The 18,581-nt window shown below is 39.7% G+C and overlaps 1 protein-coding gene across 11 annotated transcripts in view; it reads left to right on the top strand.

Annotated features, from left to right (window-relative positions):
* BTRC (beta-transducin repeat containing E3 ubiquitin protein ligase) overlaps positions 1-18,581 on the top strand; it is a 138,643-nt gene that overhangs the window by 41,827 nt on the left and 78,235 nt on the right. For 7 of the 11 annotated variants that reach the window (XM_077349498.1, XM_077349503.1, XM_077349496.1 and 4 more), the window contains one exon: positions 17,210-17,287. In XM_077349498.1, the coding sequence (XP_077205613.1) occupies positions 17,210-17,287 (78 nt within the window). Of the gene's footprint in view, positions 1-13,564; positions 13,698-15,095; positions 15,150-17,209; positions 17,288-18,581 lie in introns of those variants that run through there. The other 4 variants (XM_077349507.1, XM_077349506.1, XM_077349504.1 and 1 more) reach the window with 3 other exon arrangements.

Genomic DNA, 18,581 nt, shown 5'->3' with positions numbered 1-18,581 from the left:
GGTCCGAAAGCAAGGGAAGCATCCCCGTCAATCTCTCCTGGATCGTTAGGATCTCTACTTAGCCTTACTTTACTTCAGTCCAAGAATAATCAACAAATCCTAGTCAAAACAAATAATGTGTCTGCCAAAGCTTACATCGACAAACAAGGAGGGGCTAGATCATAGCACTCCACAGAGAAGCAATCAATATCCTGACTTGATCAGAAAAGAACTTGTCATTGATCAGAGTGGAGCATAAAGGGATTAATGAATATATAGGCAGACTGACTCAACAGACAGATCATTCAGGAGCGGGAAGGGTCCCTAAAGAAAGATATATTCCATCTCATCACATCACTTTTTGGTCTTCCTCTGGAGGATCTTCTTACATCAGCGACCAACCTTCAAATGAACAGGTTCTTTACCAGGTATTTTCATTCCAAGGCTAAAGCAACTGATGTCCTAATGTCCCAGTGGCCAAGCACTTATGTTTGCCTATCCACTTAACATGATTCTTCCCAAATTGATCAGGAAGATCCAAGGAACAGAAGGCAGAATTCATCATTTTAGCTCCACATTGGCCTAGTTCCCTGCCATTCAGGAGATGGCATCACAAACACCATTGATATTCCCAGTATCATCAGACATACTCCAGCAAGGTCCTTTGAGGCATCTGCAGCCAGCTGGCTACGTTCAGCCATATGGAGGTTGAACCGAGGTTACATTCTGCGACTAGGATATTCTGCAGAGGTGACAGACATTTTACTAGCCTCTAGGAATCAATCAACTAATAGGATCAATAACACCTTTGGAAGTCATTTGTAAGCTGGAACAGAAGAAAAGATATTGACCTCTAAAACCAAAGATTAAATCCATCTTATTCTTTTTACAAGACGGACACATTGACAGACTCATGGCTTCCACATTTACAGCATCAGATAGCAGCTCTGGTGATGGTATTGCCTCTTAAAGAACAGAAAAATATCAGAAAAACAGATTCCTTCTAAATTTCTATTTCCCCGCCAAATAAAACAATGAAGATGTCTAAATTGGATACTTCTGGGTCTCCCCTTTAAAAGAATGCAGTTTTTAATTGAGTAGAACTTACAGGCAAAACATTCATTATAAACTTGTGGTGCTACTTAGTCCATTAGCAGAACAAGAGCTTTTGGCATGGGCATCAACCATTAACTTCACTATTCTTTTCTTCAGTGAATCTCACTGTCTCCTGCTGGTTGAAGTGTACTGAATATGGAGTCTTTTGTAAAGAGTCCAAGTCGCCTTAATGCCTGTAGGGGAGTGTTAAGTTGTAAGTGTTAAAGAATCCATTTCATACACTCTGCAAAAAGCTTTTTAAAATAATCTATTTCTGAACCTAAATTGTCCTGGGACCAGCTCTTGATATAAAAATTCATAGAAACCTTTTTCCCCCCCTGATTGTGGTAACTCCTTGCCTTCTTGCTATAACGTTAGAATTCACATTGGCCAGGTTGTTCTGTAAATTAAACACTGACAGCTTCCCTCAGGGGAACAGCCAATGTATTTATGATGATGTGCTGATTACACAAAATACACTGCAAGCAGAAAACAGCTGCAGAGAACAAACCTCTTAAAAGAATACAATTACAAATAGCACCCTTAGTATTTCTAGTGGCGAGGGTAAAATACAGCATGCTAATGTAAGGTTTTTAGCTGGCTTTGCAAGAGATGGAAGATTTGAAGGAAAAGCCTTAAAATAAAATTGGATTTGCATGTCATTCCAGTACGATTTACATGTGTACCCTGTTCCCAAAGGTAAGGAGGACTAAGCTTGTGCTTAGTGTGTTGCCTGTGGCAAACCTTTTCCCTTAAAGTTTTCAGCCAGACTTGAGCTGCAGCAGGGTCTTACTGCTGAAACTCAGCCATTGATTCTTTGCCTTGTTATATCCATGCTGTACGCACTCCTAGTTCCAGACTAGTTCAGATTGCCTAGTGGTAAAATTACTAGTGGTTGGTTAGAACAATGGAGGATACAGTATATTTAGTTGCTCTTTTCAAAACATATTTGAGAGATGGAATGTTATTAAGTTGAAAGGAAATAGTGCACTGGTTGGATAGATAGTTGCACTGTGCCTTTCAGGAGCTATGTTAAGACAAGGTCTTCATAGGGCCAGTGCTAGCCTACAGTGCAGTCCTCTTCAGTAGGCTTAATAATGCTGGAATAATGTTGCATAGGACTGCACTGTTAGGCATCTGTGTACCCAAAGTGGAACTATCTAAATAAAACTTCCCTAATCAGAACTGAAAGTTAAAATAGAATATACACAGATGTAGGAAAACTCATGCTTCTGGAATTTACTCCCTGAAGTATATCACAATGCTTCATGGCAGAACCTGGGTTGAAAGTTCATGTCACAATAAATTTGTGTTTCTTTTATGTGTTGCAGAGCTTTCTTTCTTTCTGTTTTGGCAATGTTTTTATAATTTATTAGTGCTATTTCGATATTCAAGATGCTAACTGGAATATCTATAGAGTTGACTTGGGGTAGCATCTAACCACTGGATTACAAAGAAGCTAAATTCTTACTTTGACAGGTTCCCTATGCTAACATGGGTGAATGAACTTTATTACATCAACAGGATGTGTGCTAGATTCAACAAAGAAAGGTACCCTATGGCTGTTTTTAAATTTTTAAATCAGCTATCAAATAACTCTTCAGAATGTCAGAAAAATCTGTGACAATGATACAGCCATCATATGCCAAATTCTATTGATTTTCCATGTAATGACTAGCGTATATATATCATGACATTGCGAGGCATTGTCATGAGGCAGATGGGTAAGGTATGCTGTGACAGTAACAGTGATGAAAGTATGGTTTCCCTATGCTGAGAGGAATGCGGGAAAGGTACTCTTTTTCTGGATAAAGAACACTATTTTCAACCAAAAGTGAAAACATGGTAGCTCTTTGATGTGTTAACACCTCTTGATTTTAAAGTCCAAGTTCTGGTGGGCTTGGCACCCAGATAGGCTATGGGCCCTGGAGCTCACCTGGGAACCAGTCTGAAAAGGAGAGTTGTTCCCTTGTTTGGGGTTCAGCTATGGGTTGGTATTGTGGCTAGCACTCTTCACGGATTTAAAATGAAGCATGACGGGGATGTTTGCAAGTGCACCCTGGGAGGGGACATCATGCAACCAACAAATAGCAGATATGCCTAGTTCGTTACTTTTCCTTTATTTTGCTGGATGTTCCTAGAGGCTGAGCTTGAGAGTTCCCTCACCCTGATGGGATGGTTAAGCAGCCCTGCCACAGGACCATCCCAAAGCAATGGTCTTCACCACCACACGTCCACATCAGCTTGTTGAAGGACTATATAGCCAAGGTCTTGTTGCTTCCCTTGCAGCTGTTTTTTTCTGGGATATGCAGACCTCTGCTTGGTATATACAATGAAAAGCAGTATCTCAGCATGAATAAAAAATGTGTTTTAAAGAGGTTTCTTTTCATATACTACCTTACCTTATTTTTTTAAATCTCATAATCTTACATAAACATTAAACAGCATATAGTTCTTTAATTTGAGACACAAGCTTTGCTGAATGACTGTTCATAAGGGTTTTTATTGCTAATTTGCTGAGCAAAGGAAGCCACCCATTTTGATTCCATCCCTCCTGCAGCATTTATGAGCCTGGCAACATGTGGGTTTGATTGTTGACTGGGGGAAAAGATCTTCCATGAATGATCCTACTCCTGTATTGTACCATAGATGTCCCATGGAAAACCACTTGTTCTTCCATTAAATTGTAGAATAAGAAAAACACCCAACAGTGAAACCTAGAAAGGTGAGTGTGACTCTGCTAAGGTGGAACTGTGAAAATTCAATTCTGGATGAGGATGTCAAAATGTGCTTGAAGTTCTCTTGCAAGTGACACAAATCATGGAGAAACTCTTTAACTTAACTAAAAGTAAGAAGGTTTATTGTTATTGTTACAGATTTACTTCATTTCTACCCCTCCCCTTTTCCCCCTATTGTTATTGTTACAATGTATACCCCTGTGTTTTATGTAAACAGCCCTGAACCTTACGGGAGGGCAGTATATAAATAAAATAGTCAGACCTTTTTTGGGCTGGGGGCTGCCAGCTTGTTTAGATTTGCAGACAAAATGCCCTGCTAAGAGCATAAGGAGATAGGTGGTCTCTCAGGTATACTGGACCCAGAGTGCAAATGGCCTTGAAAGTCAAAACCAAGACCTTAAACTTGATCTGGAACACCACTGGCAACTAATGCAACTTCTGCAGCACAGGCTGGATATGAACCTTCCATGATGTTCCAGTGAAGACCCTTGCAGCTGCATTTTGTACCAGCTACAACTTCCAGGTCAAGGATAAGGACAGGCCAGTGTAGAGTCTCCTCATAGACGGCCGCCCGGACTCCTCCCCGGAACCATTCGTCAGATGTTTGGAAGCAATGATTGAATGGTTTGAGCAGAGTCGCCTGAAACTCAACCCCTCCAAGACGGAGGTCCTGTGGCTAGGAGGCAGAGGGCAGGATCAGGCAGCGCACCTACCCACCCTGGCAGGAGTGCAACTTACCATCGCGCCCCAGGCCAGGAATCTGGGGGTGACCATTGATACCTCCCTGACTAAGGAGGCTCAGGTCAAGAGAGTAGCGGGCCCGACTACTAGCGCCCTACCTGTCCCCTGACCGCTTGGCTACAGTGATCCATGCGACAGTCACCTCCAGAATAGATTTCTGTAACTCGCTCTACGCCAGCCTACCCTTGTCTCTGATCCGGAAACTCCAGCTAGTGCAAAATGCAGCTGCTTGGGTCCTCACTGGTACACCTTGGAGGGCCCATATCCAGCCTGTGCTGAGGCAGCTGCGTTGGTTGCCAATTGCTGCCCGGATCAGGTTCAAGTTTCTGGTTCTGACCTTTAAGGCTATACGCGGGTTGGAACCCACATACCTGAGGGACTGCCTACCGCCCTATATCCCCTGCAGGGCTTTACGCTCGGCGGGGAAGAATCTCCTGATCGTTCCTGGTCCTAGAGAAGCACGCCTGGCCTCGACCAGGGCCAGGGCCTTTTCAGTCCTGGCCCCTACCTGGTGGAATGAGCTCCCGGGTGAGCTGCGGGCCCTGCGGAATTTACCAGCTTTCCGCAGGGCCTACAAGATGGAGCTCTTCCGCCAGGTTTTTGGTTGAGGCCGGGGTCAGCGAATGAGTGCCAGCATTCCCCACCCTGACCTAGTAAGTTAGATCTCCTCCCCACCCCCCTGCCGCTCTGATAGCAGGGGATAGGAATAATGAGAGCTTCCGCCATGTTGGGATTGTTTTTAAAGTCTTTTAATGGGTATTTTAATGGGGATAAGACTATTGTGACCTGCCACGAGCCTACGGGGAGTGGCGGGAAACAAATCTAAATAATAATAATAATAATAATAATAATAATAATAATAATAATAATAATAATAATAATAATACAAAGGGAGGCATCAAGGGTCACACCCAGATTCCTCCTGGCTAGAGGTGCGATTTCCAACTGCACCCTTTAACAAGTGTGTAAATTCTATACAAGTGTAAGATGCATTAATTTGAACTTTATTTAAAATGTTTTATTTGCTGCCTTTTCTTGTAGAATTCATGGCATCTTACAATATAAATGGAACAATTATAAAAGTACAAAACAATATAAATAAAAGAACAATGATAAAACCCCATAAAAAGTCACAGTTTATAAATTCCAATTACGACTTCCAGCAAATAAGAACTAAATCAGTCAAAACAAGTCCTCTGGAAGATCAACAGTGAGGGGACCAGGTACATTGTCATCTTTGTGCACAAGGATTTCAACCCAGGTCTTCCTGGTCCAGCACTCTAACCACTACATCACATTGTCAGTAAAGGTGGAGTTACAATCTCCTGCACTCTAAAGTGTGGGTTCCCAATTTTTAGGTATGGTGACCTGCTTGAAAAAAACACAGCAAGTACAAGTCAATCAAACTGCAGAAGCCTTGGATCCACTTTTAACAGGCTTCACAGCCTACTTTTGGGCTAGAACTTTTGGGTCAAGATGTGCTGTTCTAAAGTACCTAAGCATATGTTTTTAATGGTTGGCAAACTGGAAAAAAACAAGAGAGTTGTAAATAGAAACCTTCAACATAATTGTAACCGGAAAGGAAAGCTCAGTGTATTTGCGTTTAGAAAAAAATATATAAACCTTACTGTTACCTTGCTGAAGTTCTGAAACAGGAAAAATAATTTAGCAATGACCAGTTCCATACTGGAACAGGTATGTTAAGTGAATATTAACCTAGCAGTGTGGCAGTGGATTCTTTGTGTCATTATCATAAAGTCAGAAGTGTACTAACTATGGACAAAATTAGCCATCCCTTGAGAATTTATGTTGAATCAGAATCTATAACTGAAGGACCCACAGTTTTGGATTTTAAACTATCGAAAGTTTGTAATTTGTTCCCCCATTTTGAACTTCAGAAAACCAGATGGGTTCCAATAAATACAGTTTCCCCCAAACATTTATTTGTGCTTTCCCTCCTATTAAGGCTCCTTTATTGTTTAGTATCCCCCATACCATCTTTATGTGTCATTAACTAAAATCTGATTATTTTTTCTGGTTTTCGTTCACTTTTAGACTTGTAGCTTTTTAAAAAAAACCTGGGATGCCAGTAAAGAGGAGTCCAGTGTCATAGTTGATTTTCTTGCCAAGCTCAGTTGGTTGCTCCATATAAAGATGCTGCTATATACTTAAGGGACTGTGATCAAGCAGAAGAAATTTTACCCGTATTGATCTGTAGAACTAGCATCTTATAAAATAAGTCAAGTGCTGGTTTTCTACTTGAAAACATAGACAAAATATTCCTAAATTCCATGGCATGCATTTTTAACATTTAACTGAGATAGCATATTATTATACTGATTAAAACCACTTCTGTTACCCTGGAACAAAACAAAACAAAATTAACACATCTGCGTCTCTCAAGTGAGTTGTAATGAGTTCATATTGGTCTCTTCCTTTTTGACATCTTTGAACCTTGAGAGTTTGTCTTTCTCTGACATTTATCCCATGAGGGAAAACAGCCTTGCATAATCGCCCCACTTTAATCAATAGAATAATTGATAAACCAGCTAAGATTTAAACTGATTATCTCCCCAGTGAAACTCTCTAGGGGGTCTGAGGGGTCTCTTAATTTTTGACGTGTGTTGTGTACCTTGTATATGAAGTGTGGTTTGAATTATCTGTTTTTATTTGCTTAATGATGGGAGGGTGTTAAAGTCAAATGTTTAATTAACCCAGCAATGGGCTGCGCTGTCTCTTACACACGCACCCAGCTGATTGAGATCTCTCACAGAGAATACTGAATAGGAAGGATAATGTGGCACTCAGACGGAAGATTGCTTTTTCAATCCATTTGCTGGGTCACTGCTTTGAATGTCTTATTGGATGAAAGGCATTCAGCCCAAGGGGGGGGGGAGCCCAGCATTTAAGTACATTTTGTTTCTCTCCTGGTCCCCCCCTCCCAGAAGTTAACTAAAACAGATATGTTGTAGGTTTAATAGGCCATTCATATCTGAGCACGAGATGGTGAATAGTGGATTTAAAGACTTTGGATTAAAGTAGTATACTTTTCTTTGGATACCAAAAAATCTCATTGGCAGTGAGGCATAAGAATATGATGTGCCCATAAGCCTGTACATCCATACTGCAATTATTTTATTTCTCTTTAACTCTTGCAAAGGGAGTTTGAATAACTAACATACTGTGCCCCAGTTAATAGGGAATTTTTTCCCCTTTTGAAGCCCTTTAGCTGAAGAAATTTGGTTACAAATTTGCAATTGCATTATATTTTCTTTTTAAAACCCCCTAAAAACTTTGTTTTTGAGTAATTTGCTCATGGCATCCATACTCGTAAGTAATGGAGGTAGCTAATGTGTATGTGCTGTTATCCGCTGTTGTATTCTGTATCTTTGCCATGTCCCCACAGACACAAAGCATTAGTAGTCAGCTATCTTGGTTACTAGTGTGAAGGGTCAGCTGCCCCTTTAGTCTGGTCCAACAGCCACCTTTAATTACTGCACGATGCCAAAGTTTGGGTGGAAATGGTTCTACTCCCTAAGAGTGTGAGCTGCTTTTGGCTACATTATTATGGCAGATTTTCATGGTATGTCTTAAATTGCCGAGCATCTTAGAAAATACTAAACAAATTTTCATATGTTTCTAAAGCCATATGCAATATATGTATATATACTTTTGTGATACTAGATGCTTTTTTCTGAATGGGGTTGAATTTTGCTGTAGAGCAATTATGTGTTGCCTTACTTCAGGCAGCAGTAATATCCAAACTTAAATCTAGAAGAATATTCAACTGCAAATATTAATTGTGGCTTGATTTCTGTAAGTTTAATTTGGAAGGCCAGGAAATGTGATTAGTGGGAAGAGGGATAAATAAGAATGGGTCCAAAATTAGAGAGAGGAAAATAAAATTTGGTATAGAGGAAATTTTGCATGTCAAAGATCAGCTTGTGGTAGAGCTTAGATATTTCACAGAGGAGACAAGAGAAGATAGATATTAGTCAGGAAATCTCAAAAGGAAGACAACATGGAGCAAACCAAGAACAGAGATTACCATCAGGAAGTCACAAGAGGTGTGGCTTACAAGTAGATGGGCTGAGAAAGATTGAAACCAAAACTGTTCTTGAGTCACAAAATCCCCACCTTCTATTGCATATGGCAAAGATTCATTTGAGCTGAGCTTTATGTCCAAATCCTTGTCTTTGCTGGCAGGGTCATCCAAGTGTAATGGCCCAGCTGCCATTTCCAAACCTTGGCTATGGCCCATTATTGCCATCTGCTTGAAGATGATCTTGTGGGTTATGGGTGAGGTGACTTACTTTGGAATGTAAGGCAACAAAACACATAGAGAGTGTAAAGTATGTTTTGTGGTGATTGGAACCAAAGGGTGATAACAAATATGATTTCCTGGTAACTTATGGGTGATTAGGTTTGAAATCTTAACATAGTATGTAGCAAGTCTTTATTATGTATGCTTCAGTTAGAAATTTTGTGGCAGAAGTTAGAAAATATTATTTGAGGAGAGAGTACAGAGTGAGTAGAGAAACTAGCCAACCTCATAATCCATTTATCAAGGGCTTGCAGTTCCCATGCAGATGAAGCTATAATAAATACTGAATACAGAAAAAGAATCTGTGTCTAGAGAATTTTAATTAAAAAGTTTTTTTTTTAAAAGGAAACTTACCAGACTGATTGGATCCTGTTAACTCTTGTCAGTAGACGAAAAATGTTTTTGACATTTTACAGTAGGTTCGTAACCTGCTTTACACTGTTCTTTACCACTTGGAACATGAGCTCAAGCAAATGGCTCATTTTAGCTTCACCAATGGTCCTAAATGCTTAAAGGTACATGGCAGAGAGAACAATAGACATGGCAATTTCTTAAATTTGGTACTTCTATATATTGGAATTCAATTTGTTACATGTTCCAGCAAAAAAGTAATAGCAGAGCAGACAAGCTGACAATTATTTGTACTTTGGGGGAGAGTATTATAATACTATGGTATTATATATTATTTTTTCAGGCTAAATGTGAGTCCACAAATTGTGTATTACAACACTTTGCTATTTTAAACACACCAATCACAACTACAGTAGTATTACCATGGAGGAGAAGCTGTAGGAAGCTGGTATTAACAACAACAAAAAAGTAACCATATAGTCATACTAACAAAGCATGTTTATGGTTGGTTCAAAACTATACTGTGAAATACTTAGATTTTTCAATTATAAAAAATCTGTAGTCGAGAATAAAAGTATTTGAACAGCTCTTGAAAAGTATTTGAACAGAATAGAATATTCAAAAATGCATTTTGATTCCTTAAGATTTCTGTAGCTCTAATATAACCTCTTGTTAGGCAAAATGAAGAAACAGCTCTGCCTAATGCAGATGTCTGAGCTACAAAAATAACCAGATGTCCTGATTAGCAGAAGCAAATGTTCTTTCCTTAATATGTAGAAAATTATATTCAACGGTTCTCTGGATGTAAGATTTGTGTAAATAAGATGATAGCAAAAATGAATCTAAAAGGCCATTACCAGGTAGTGTCATTTAAGTATTTTTACATGTCCTAGTTGTTTTTCTTCTTAAATTCCTAGAAATAAAAAATAGGACTGACTTCTTGGAAGTATGCTAGTTATTAAGCATTCCTTCCTACTCATAAAATCATCTTTATTTATTTATCTTTGCAAATTGTCAGATTATTATCAGATCCTTCTGAAATTTTTGAAAATATTATTTTCATATATATGCAGACTTCTAGACATGCAAGAACAGAATGCAGAAGTTTTAAAACCATTTTATCATAATCCTTTCAATAAATTATCTACAAAGAATGATTGGGAAATCATATAACAGACAGCACCCTAACTTTCAAATGCTGATATCCTGTTTCATTGTACTCAAGCATGTTAATGTGAGATTTTTAGAAATTACTAGAAAAATGTGTGTGTGGTATTAACTTCATAGAACAGCTGAGCCTCTAGGGGAAAGAAACATAGAAAAGAATAGTACAATCACACTTGCACATCATGTTAAGTGCTAGTTTGGTTCTTGAAAATGTGTCTGAATAGCTCAGTAAACAACTGCATTTCTGTAGTAGTCCAAAATTCCATCAAAGATGGGAATGCTTTTTTGCATTCACATGAAACAGTTATGTTTTAAATTGGAAGCCAAATTAGCTGAAATAGACACCTTTTACAGTGGACGCAAGCTTTTAATTTTTACATGAAGTTAGGAATTGCAACCTGCAGAAGAAAGACACAACTACTGTGATCCATCTCTCTATATCTCTTGTTGGGGCTAATTTCTGTGGGGCACAACTGCTCTGTAGTTTTGTCTTGTGGTTTGATTCTGTCACCTGGTTCTTCTCCCTGGAGCACTAGCTTTGCAAATGCCACTTGCTGACACACAAGGACTTGCTCTTCTTAGGACATGAAACAGAAGCCTCCTCACTGGTTTAATTGGGTGTTGAGCTTGTAATTTCTGTAACAATGTTTATGCTTGTTTTGGCAGGAAGAATGTCAGTTCTCATACTCCAGCTTTTGAAATAGCAGAGATTTATAAACTGCCAAACTGCATTTATGAAATCGGGATGCTATCGGTCCCTTTACAGTACCAGGGACTCTTGGACTCATCTATCACTTACAGAGGTTATTGGAAAGAGACTACTGAAGTTTTGCTCCCCTATAGCTGTTAGATAGGCATTTATTCCACTCCTTCAATCTATACTGTTGCAGAGTTACAAAACCAATTCAAATGGTTCTTCATAGCCCTCTTACCCTTTGTGTTGTCCCACAGGATGATGCAATCCAGTTGGGATGCAAATAACTGTCCTGTAATACATAGAAACAAAGAGTGAGCCTGCCTAAATATGTGGAATGTTGTGTTTGACCTTTAGATTGTCCTTAGGCTTCTTATGAAATTAATTGTAAACTGGCCACTGCTGTTGTGTTTCAGAGATGTTCATATGGAACAGCACACAATCCCTACCCATGTGTCCATTCCCCCCATCTTTTACCATGGACATTGAACTACTGTATTCATAGGTATTTGCTTGCATAAGTCCTACTTGCTTAGAAGAGGTTTGCTTTTTACCAGGAGCTCTGTGAAAATAGGGACTGCATTTGACAAGGTATTTGTGACTTGTTTTCTCCCCTCCAAAGCCATATGAATTTTCCTTATTGGATGCAAGTTTTAATGGCAATATCATGTTTTAAGGGCCTATGCTGCACAAATTCTGGCTTCTGGGATCACGACAAGTGTTTTGCCTACATAAACAATATATTTTTTCCCCTTTGAGGTCCCCACACACCTAGTTTCCCTCAAGCTCATCATCTCTGTCAGGTTAATCAATAGGCACCGTATGGCAGAGGGTCAGTAATCAGTGTCATCGTGCCTTTAAATCGTGTTGAAAATTTGCTTAAAGCCTGGGCCAATTAACATCGAGATGATGAATGGATGGGTAGATGGGAAGAGCCTTGTGCTTGGGGGCTTTGTGCAAAGGAGATGCTCAGCTGTTGAGCAGCCGACACCAGCGAATAAAATCAGCCATTCATGTGAGCTCAGTCCACCCACTCTTAATGATAATGTCAATCTAGCAAAATATATACACATTGGAGTTGTCATGAGTTCATAAATCAAAGGAGTTTGTCAAAGGCATTCAGATTAACGAGGCAGCAGCAATAACAAGTCAAATTTGCATAGAGAATTGCCCGAATCTCAGTAAATTATGATCCTGTTTTTCATTTGATTATTTGCTAATGTCTCAGGAGGGAGAATGATTATATTAGCATGCAAAATCTACTCCAGAAGTAGGAATCGGAGGTACAGCCGACCAGCACAGGATGACAATTAATCAGTTTCTGCATACTAGCATGAACGCGCAAGGCCCAGAAATGAACTCCTTTTATTATTATTTCTCCTTGCTACCGATCCAAATGGTTCAGCTTGACAGCGACTTTATATTGCTTTAACAGTGTTCTGAATTGTGCCTGCAGGCAAGACATAGTTATGCTGCTATAACCGACCTATCCATCTGCCAACCAGATTGGAATTCTCCTATCCAAAGCTTCCATTAACCCCCACTGACAGCTCCAAACAGGATTAAGGATTTGAAAGCATAAAAAAGTGTGCTATGCATCGACATGGTTTCTCTCACTCTCATACACACACTTGAAAAAGTGCGGCATTTGTATGGCTTAATGATGAAAATTGGCAAGGGCAGTCCCTTTTCCTCCCACCCCCAGAAAAAAATTATAACCACCTCCCCACTTGGCATGGTTGTGATGCCTGCTGTGAGACATAAGACCATCTTAAAGGTGCTTCTTTTTAGATTAGCGTTCTTTGGCATGCTTTTCTCCATCTAACATCTGATCCTGGTGTTGGTTTAGATGGAGAGGCTATAAGAAATTCTAAATAGAGTTATATAGATGTTTACAGTGAACAGCAGGGGATATTTTGGGTGCTGTGGTGACATCCACAGTAAAAAAAAAGAAAGAAAAAAGATGCACTGGGTATTAGGGTGGCTCCATGCCATGCAAGAGTATTCCATTAATTACAGGATGAAGTCTTTTTACACAAATGAGATCTGCCAAGACTCTTTAATAGCCTGTTTCCCTTCTAAGAATACAGAACAGTCTTGATAGCCTGCTATTCTCTTATCAGCTTTGGGAAACGGAAGTCTGCCTCACTGGTAGCACTTAAATTGCCGCTTACCTTTTTAATTTAAGAATGAGAATCTCAAACCACATTCACATGTTTAGCTTCTCCATAATTTTCTGGAGGGCTCCATGTGGAGGGCTCCATGTGTAGTTATGTGCTAGAAAGGGAATGGGGGTGAAATTCCATTGAAATCTTGTGTGATCAGAGAGGCTTGGGAATTCAAAATGTCCAAGTCTTTTTTTTCTTTCTTTCTTCTATAACATACTTATCACATTTTACTTTCTTCCTGACAAGTGTTTTCTTGTTAAGGGATAATCCTGATCACTGGCTCCTGAGAACAAGCTAAGCATATTGGAACCTGAAGAAGCTTACTTTGTATAGATATGGGCAAGGATCACAAGAGCATATATTGTGAGCTAAACTGATCTCATGAAAGATTCACAGTTGTGCCCTGAGGTCCATGGATGAAGATGCACATATCGTGCAAGGTCGGTTGTGAGCAACTCCATATTTTATAGTATGAGCCAGCTTGCCTTTGCTTGTTTTGATAAGAAACCTTTAGAAGGAAAGCAGCCTGTCAGTCATGAAAATAAATTTAGTAGCAGTCAGTTGTCTGGATTTTCAACCCCTTTTGTTTCTTGGACTTCCACGAAACTTCTGGTAACTGAAAGTCTGTCTGTAGCAACTGCTCTTGGAGACTTTTTGATGCATACTCTCATCGCTCCTGGAATATTATATTTAGGGTTTTTGAATTTCACTACTAGCTGCCCGGAAGGCATCAATAATTTTTTGTTGCTATTCTGAGTTCTTCAGCTTCTTGCTGAAGTAAATCTCCAGCCCTGAGTTCAGTGAGCAGCTCAGAGAGGAATAGGGATGCCAAGTTGTGGCCTGGCATTCCTGCGTGCCTTGAGGACAGGACACACCATTGGATGGTGTGCTGCTGTCAGTCCAGTCATTAGTCTGGCTATGGTGCCAACGTGTCAGCTGTTCTAGAAACTTTATGGTATAACTGTAACATTTCTAGAGCTTCAGCTAACATCACATCCAGGGTTTTGCCCATGATGTTGGCATGTAGCCCAGCATAGTTTCCACTCCCACTCTTTCTCCCATCAGCCCAAACCAAAGGTGAAGGCAGGTGGGGGAGGACTTTTCACCAGGCACTTGGAATGCCTAGCAAGGAGGATGCTTACATAGTAGTGTTAAAGGGTACCAGCTATTGAAAAGAACTTGGGAGCTGGACTGATGCAAATAACAACAAGGAATAAGCTGTTTGTCTGCCTATGGTGTGGAGGAAGGATTAACATTTTCTAAGCCCTCAGTTACATTTTTTTTTTGCTGCTGCTTCTTAAGGAGTGTAATGTTTTGTAGACTTCCAGCCTTTTGCCAAGCGTAACTTAACTTGCTGACAAAAGTGCATGAGCAGCGCTCCACTTTAATAGTCTGCTGTGTTGGTGCAGTAGAATGGGGCGATAGCAAGCTGTGAGCCACCATATGCACTTGGCAGTCATTGTCTGGTCTTTGTTCAGCCAACCTCTTAGTCTTGCCACCTATAAAGATAATGAATTAAACAAAGGCTTCAAATTAGCTGTTTACTTTCAGGGAAGAAATTGGTAAACTTGAAGCATGTTGGGATAGGCAACATAAAGGCTGTTGAATACCATGACATTTTGGTGCTGAGGTTGACCTGGAAGAAAGGCTAATGGGGCAAAGAGGAAAGTGGGCTGTAAAGAAGAAATTCTTTTCTGAAGTTTGTTGCTATATAGTAGCATTCACATAGGAGCCTAAAAACACAGTGAATCTATTTCTTTGTTCACTCCCTTTTTTGTTGTCTTGACTCTTGTTCTCCTTTTCTGTTACTTTTTCAGATCTTTATCACTCACCTTTGATAGAAGTTTTTTTGAATGAGAGATAGGTGTGGTGCTGTCAGTCTTAAAATCATGGTATGTTAGATAGAGCTATAGCTCACTGGTAGAGGATCTTATACTTTTGATCCACCTTCCTTCCTTCCTTCCTTCCTTCCTTCCTTCCTTCCTTCCTTCCTTCCAGCTAATATTGAGTGAGTGGGCCAAGACTTCACAGAAAAGGGTGGATCTGAACCCAGATCCCACTGGTTTTAGTCTATCCAATTGTAGCTCACTGACAGCCTACAACTAAGAGCCTTGTGACTGGTTAAGTGAATATGAGACTAAGAGACTAATATAGAATTAAGAGATTAAAAGCCACTGCCAATTGGAGTAGACAATACTGAGCTACAGACCAATGGGAGATAGCTTCCTAGGTTCCGGTACTATTATCACAGCTAGTAGACACCAAAGACACTGAACACATGGGAAATTTACCTAAATGAATGTTCAAATGTATTAAAAGATACCTTCAGGAATGGTACATGGTGCATTACCATTGTAACTGCAGTGACATTAAAGCTGTATGCAAAAATCACAGCAATTATCAGCAGTTATATAAATACAATGATGTTTCAGGAGACTGTATAGCACCAGATGGCTGATACCCTAGTGCCCTATTGGGTATGTAGAATTAGTTCCATGGCTCTTGGATCCTGGTCCCTTGTTTTGAGAAAGCTGCCTTTAACCTGCCTATAATACCACCAAAATATCATTGTCATTTCTGCTCTAAAACATGTAGTACTATTGTGTCCTTTGCCAATGAAGATTATAATAACCAATGAAGATTATTTCCAATAATTTGGATAATCCAGTGTTTGGATTACTTTTTAGTCCTTCACACACAAATAGCTGTTCTGTTGTAATGTTAATTTAATATGCATAATTCTAGTCCCATAAAGTGCCTTTGTCAAGTTTGGTAGGGGTAGTAGTTTAGCTCTGTAGGAGAACATTGTGACACTGCCGGATTGAATTTGGAGAATATCTGACTACAATATTTTAATTATTTATTGTTACATTTATTCGCTGCCACTCCTGGATTCTGCTGGTTTGCAGCGTTTTACAGATTTATTTATTTATTTATTTATTTTTATTTATATTTATATACCACCCTCCCCGAAGGCTCAGGGCGGTTTACAGGGAACAGGAAACAGATAAAGATAACTTGATGTAACACATGTGACAACAGCAATAACACTACAACAACAATAACCCCAACATGATAACAGCAATAATAATATGATAGAACTGCAAAGGAACCTCAGCTCAACTCTTACTGGGACCCCGTGGGTTAGGCAGATTAGTGGTGCTCGTAATAGGAGGGGGGGGGAGCTGAGGGCCAATTAGAAGCAATGGTCTGGGTCGACCTCAACCAAATGCCTGGTGAAGGAGCTCCCTTTTGCAGGCCCTGTGGAACTGTTTGGGTCCCGTCATTAAAACCACATAAAGTACAATTACAAAAATATACAACTGGCGGCAAAATCCCCTCTAAAAACTTCCCCTCCTACCCACAACAATCCGCAGCAACACTCAGCACCCCAACATGATCTCGGGGGGTAACTCCTGCCCAGATGACCAGCACATGGCCTATACAGGGAGGGACCTGATCTTCCTGGCCTGGCCTCGACCAAATGCCTGGCGGAAGAGCTCCATATTGCAGGTTCTGCAGAACTGTAATAGTTCCATCAGAGCTTCAGCTTTTCCAGGAGCTCATTCTACCAGGTCAGGGCCAAGACCAAAAAGGCCCTGGCCATGGACAAGGCCAGGCATGCCTTCTGGGGACCAGGGACAACCAATAGATTCAAATTTGCAGAGCACAAGGCCTATTTTAATAGCCTATTTAATTGTATAGGTAATTGTCATAATGAATTGTATTAGTAGTTCACTGCTTTTATTCAGTGATTCTTGATATGTCATGAGAATTCATGTTTCACATATTTATTCAAATGCAGATATCTAAATATGTGTTAGGGAAAATAGTCATTAAAAGAAATTAACTTATAAAAGAGAAGGCATTGTTGGTAACATTGGCTTCTCTTGCTTTCTTGTTGAGGGACGGAATACATTAATTTTTTTTCTTTTTCCATTCTTGTTTATAGAATTCCTCTGAGAGAGAAGACTGTAACAATGATGAGCCCCCTCGGAAAATCATTCCAGAGAAGAACGCACTCAGGCAGGTATGCAGTAGATTTTGATCTACAAAAACTATCTGGCTCTTTCATTCAAAAGATATGGAGTCCTCTGACCTACCTGGGAAATTCGAAAGACAGAAACCGTATAAGCTTGCATCACCGTCTTTTGCTGGACAAGTTTGCCCACTTTCACGATCAGAAGGTACCTTAGAGTTCACTGACAGTTTTTCATAACAACATGGAAGCTACATCTTTGTCCAGGCCATCTTGCTTTAATCTATAAGGAGAAGCACTGTGGGTTAGGCAAATGATATGGTTCCTTTCTGTGCCAGCATTACCTATCTGCTATACTTTTATCTTATGCCCAACACAGACTTGTCTTTGGCAATCTGTTTTAACCATGAATCATAGCAAGCTTGATCTGACACCAAGCAAGGTTTCAGACAGTTTCAGGGACAATATGGCAAAGGTAAATGTAAGGCTTTGCTGGCTCTTCGCAATGGCAAATCCTGCAGGTTGTTATTCCATAAGGTGGTAGCCTAGAAGGCATTACCACAGAGGAGCTAGTATGCTACTTTTTTGATAAAAGTTGTCACTCTTTCTTGTAAAAATAGGTTAAAGATATATTCTGCTTCATTCTCAAGCACGCAAATTCACTGTTAATCCAGAATCAGTATGGATAAAAATTAGGATTGACTCCTTTATTGGTATTTTATGTTTTTAAAAAATCAAAGTTTACCTTGAAGATTTTTGCCAGCCTGTATTTCTTTTCTTTGGCAAAGAAATACAGACTGGCAAAAATCTTCAAGGTAAACTTTGATTTTTAAAAAACATAAAATATCAATAAAGGAGTCAATCCTAATTTTTCACATCATTCTTTCCCATTCAAACTTAGGATCTTATAATTGTTAACAAACTGACACAGCAAGGGAAACAAAAAGATGATTTTTTTTAGTGGAACATTGAAGGCTTGTAATAATTTTTTGGGGGGGTGGGAACCTCAGAATTGGGAAAAACCACATAAAAGTATGTTTACTCTGACATTATAACAATTTCGTTAGTTTACTGGTTATATCAGTCTTTTCCAACCAGGTCTTCATGAAACCCTGGGGTTTCCTAATGGCCCTAGAAGGGTTTCCCAAATGGATGTTATTACATTTTAAGTATATTTTAAAATTTTGTTAAACATTTATTGGGTGATATGATCATATATGGTCATGTCAATCCACACACACCCCTACCTAAATGGCCAATGCTAGGCCTGGATGGGGTGGAAAGGGGAGGGGCCCCGGGTAGGCATGTGCACAGCTATGCTTCCCGTCCATGTTCTGCCCAGTCA

The sequence above is a fragment of the Paroedura picta genome, chromosome 8 (genome assembly GCF_049243985.1).
Source record: "Paroedura picta isolate Pp20150507F chromosome 8, Ppicta_v3.0, whole genome shotgun sequence".
Taxonomy (NCBI): Eukaryota; Metazoa; Chordata; class Lepidosauria; order Squamata; family Gekkonidae; genus Paroedura; species Paroedura picta.
Note: the sequence above shows the minus strand (reverse complement) of the source record. Positions and strands in the feature narration are given on the sequence as shown.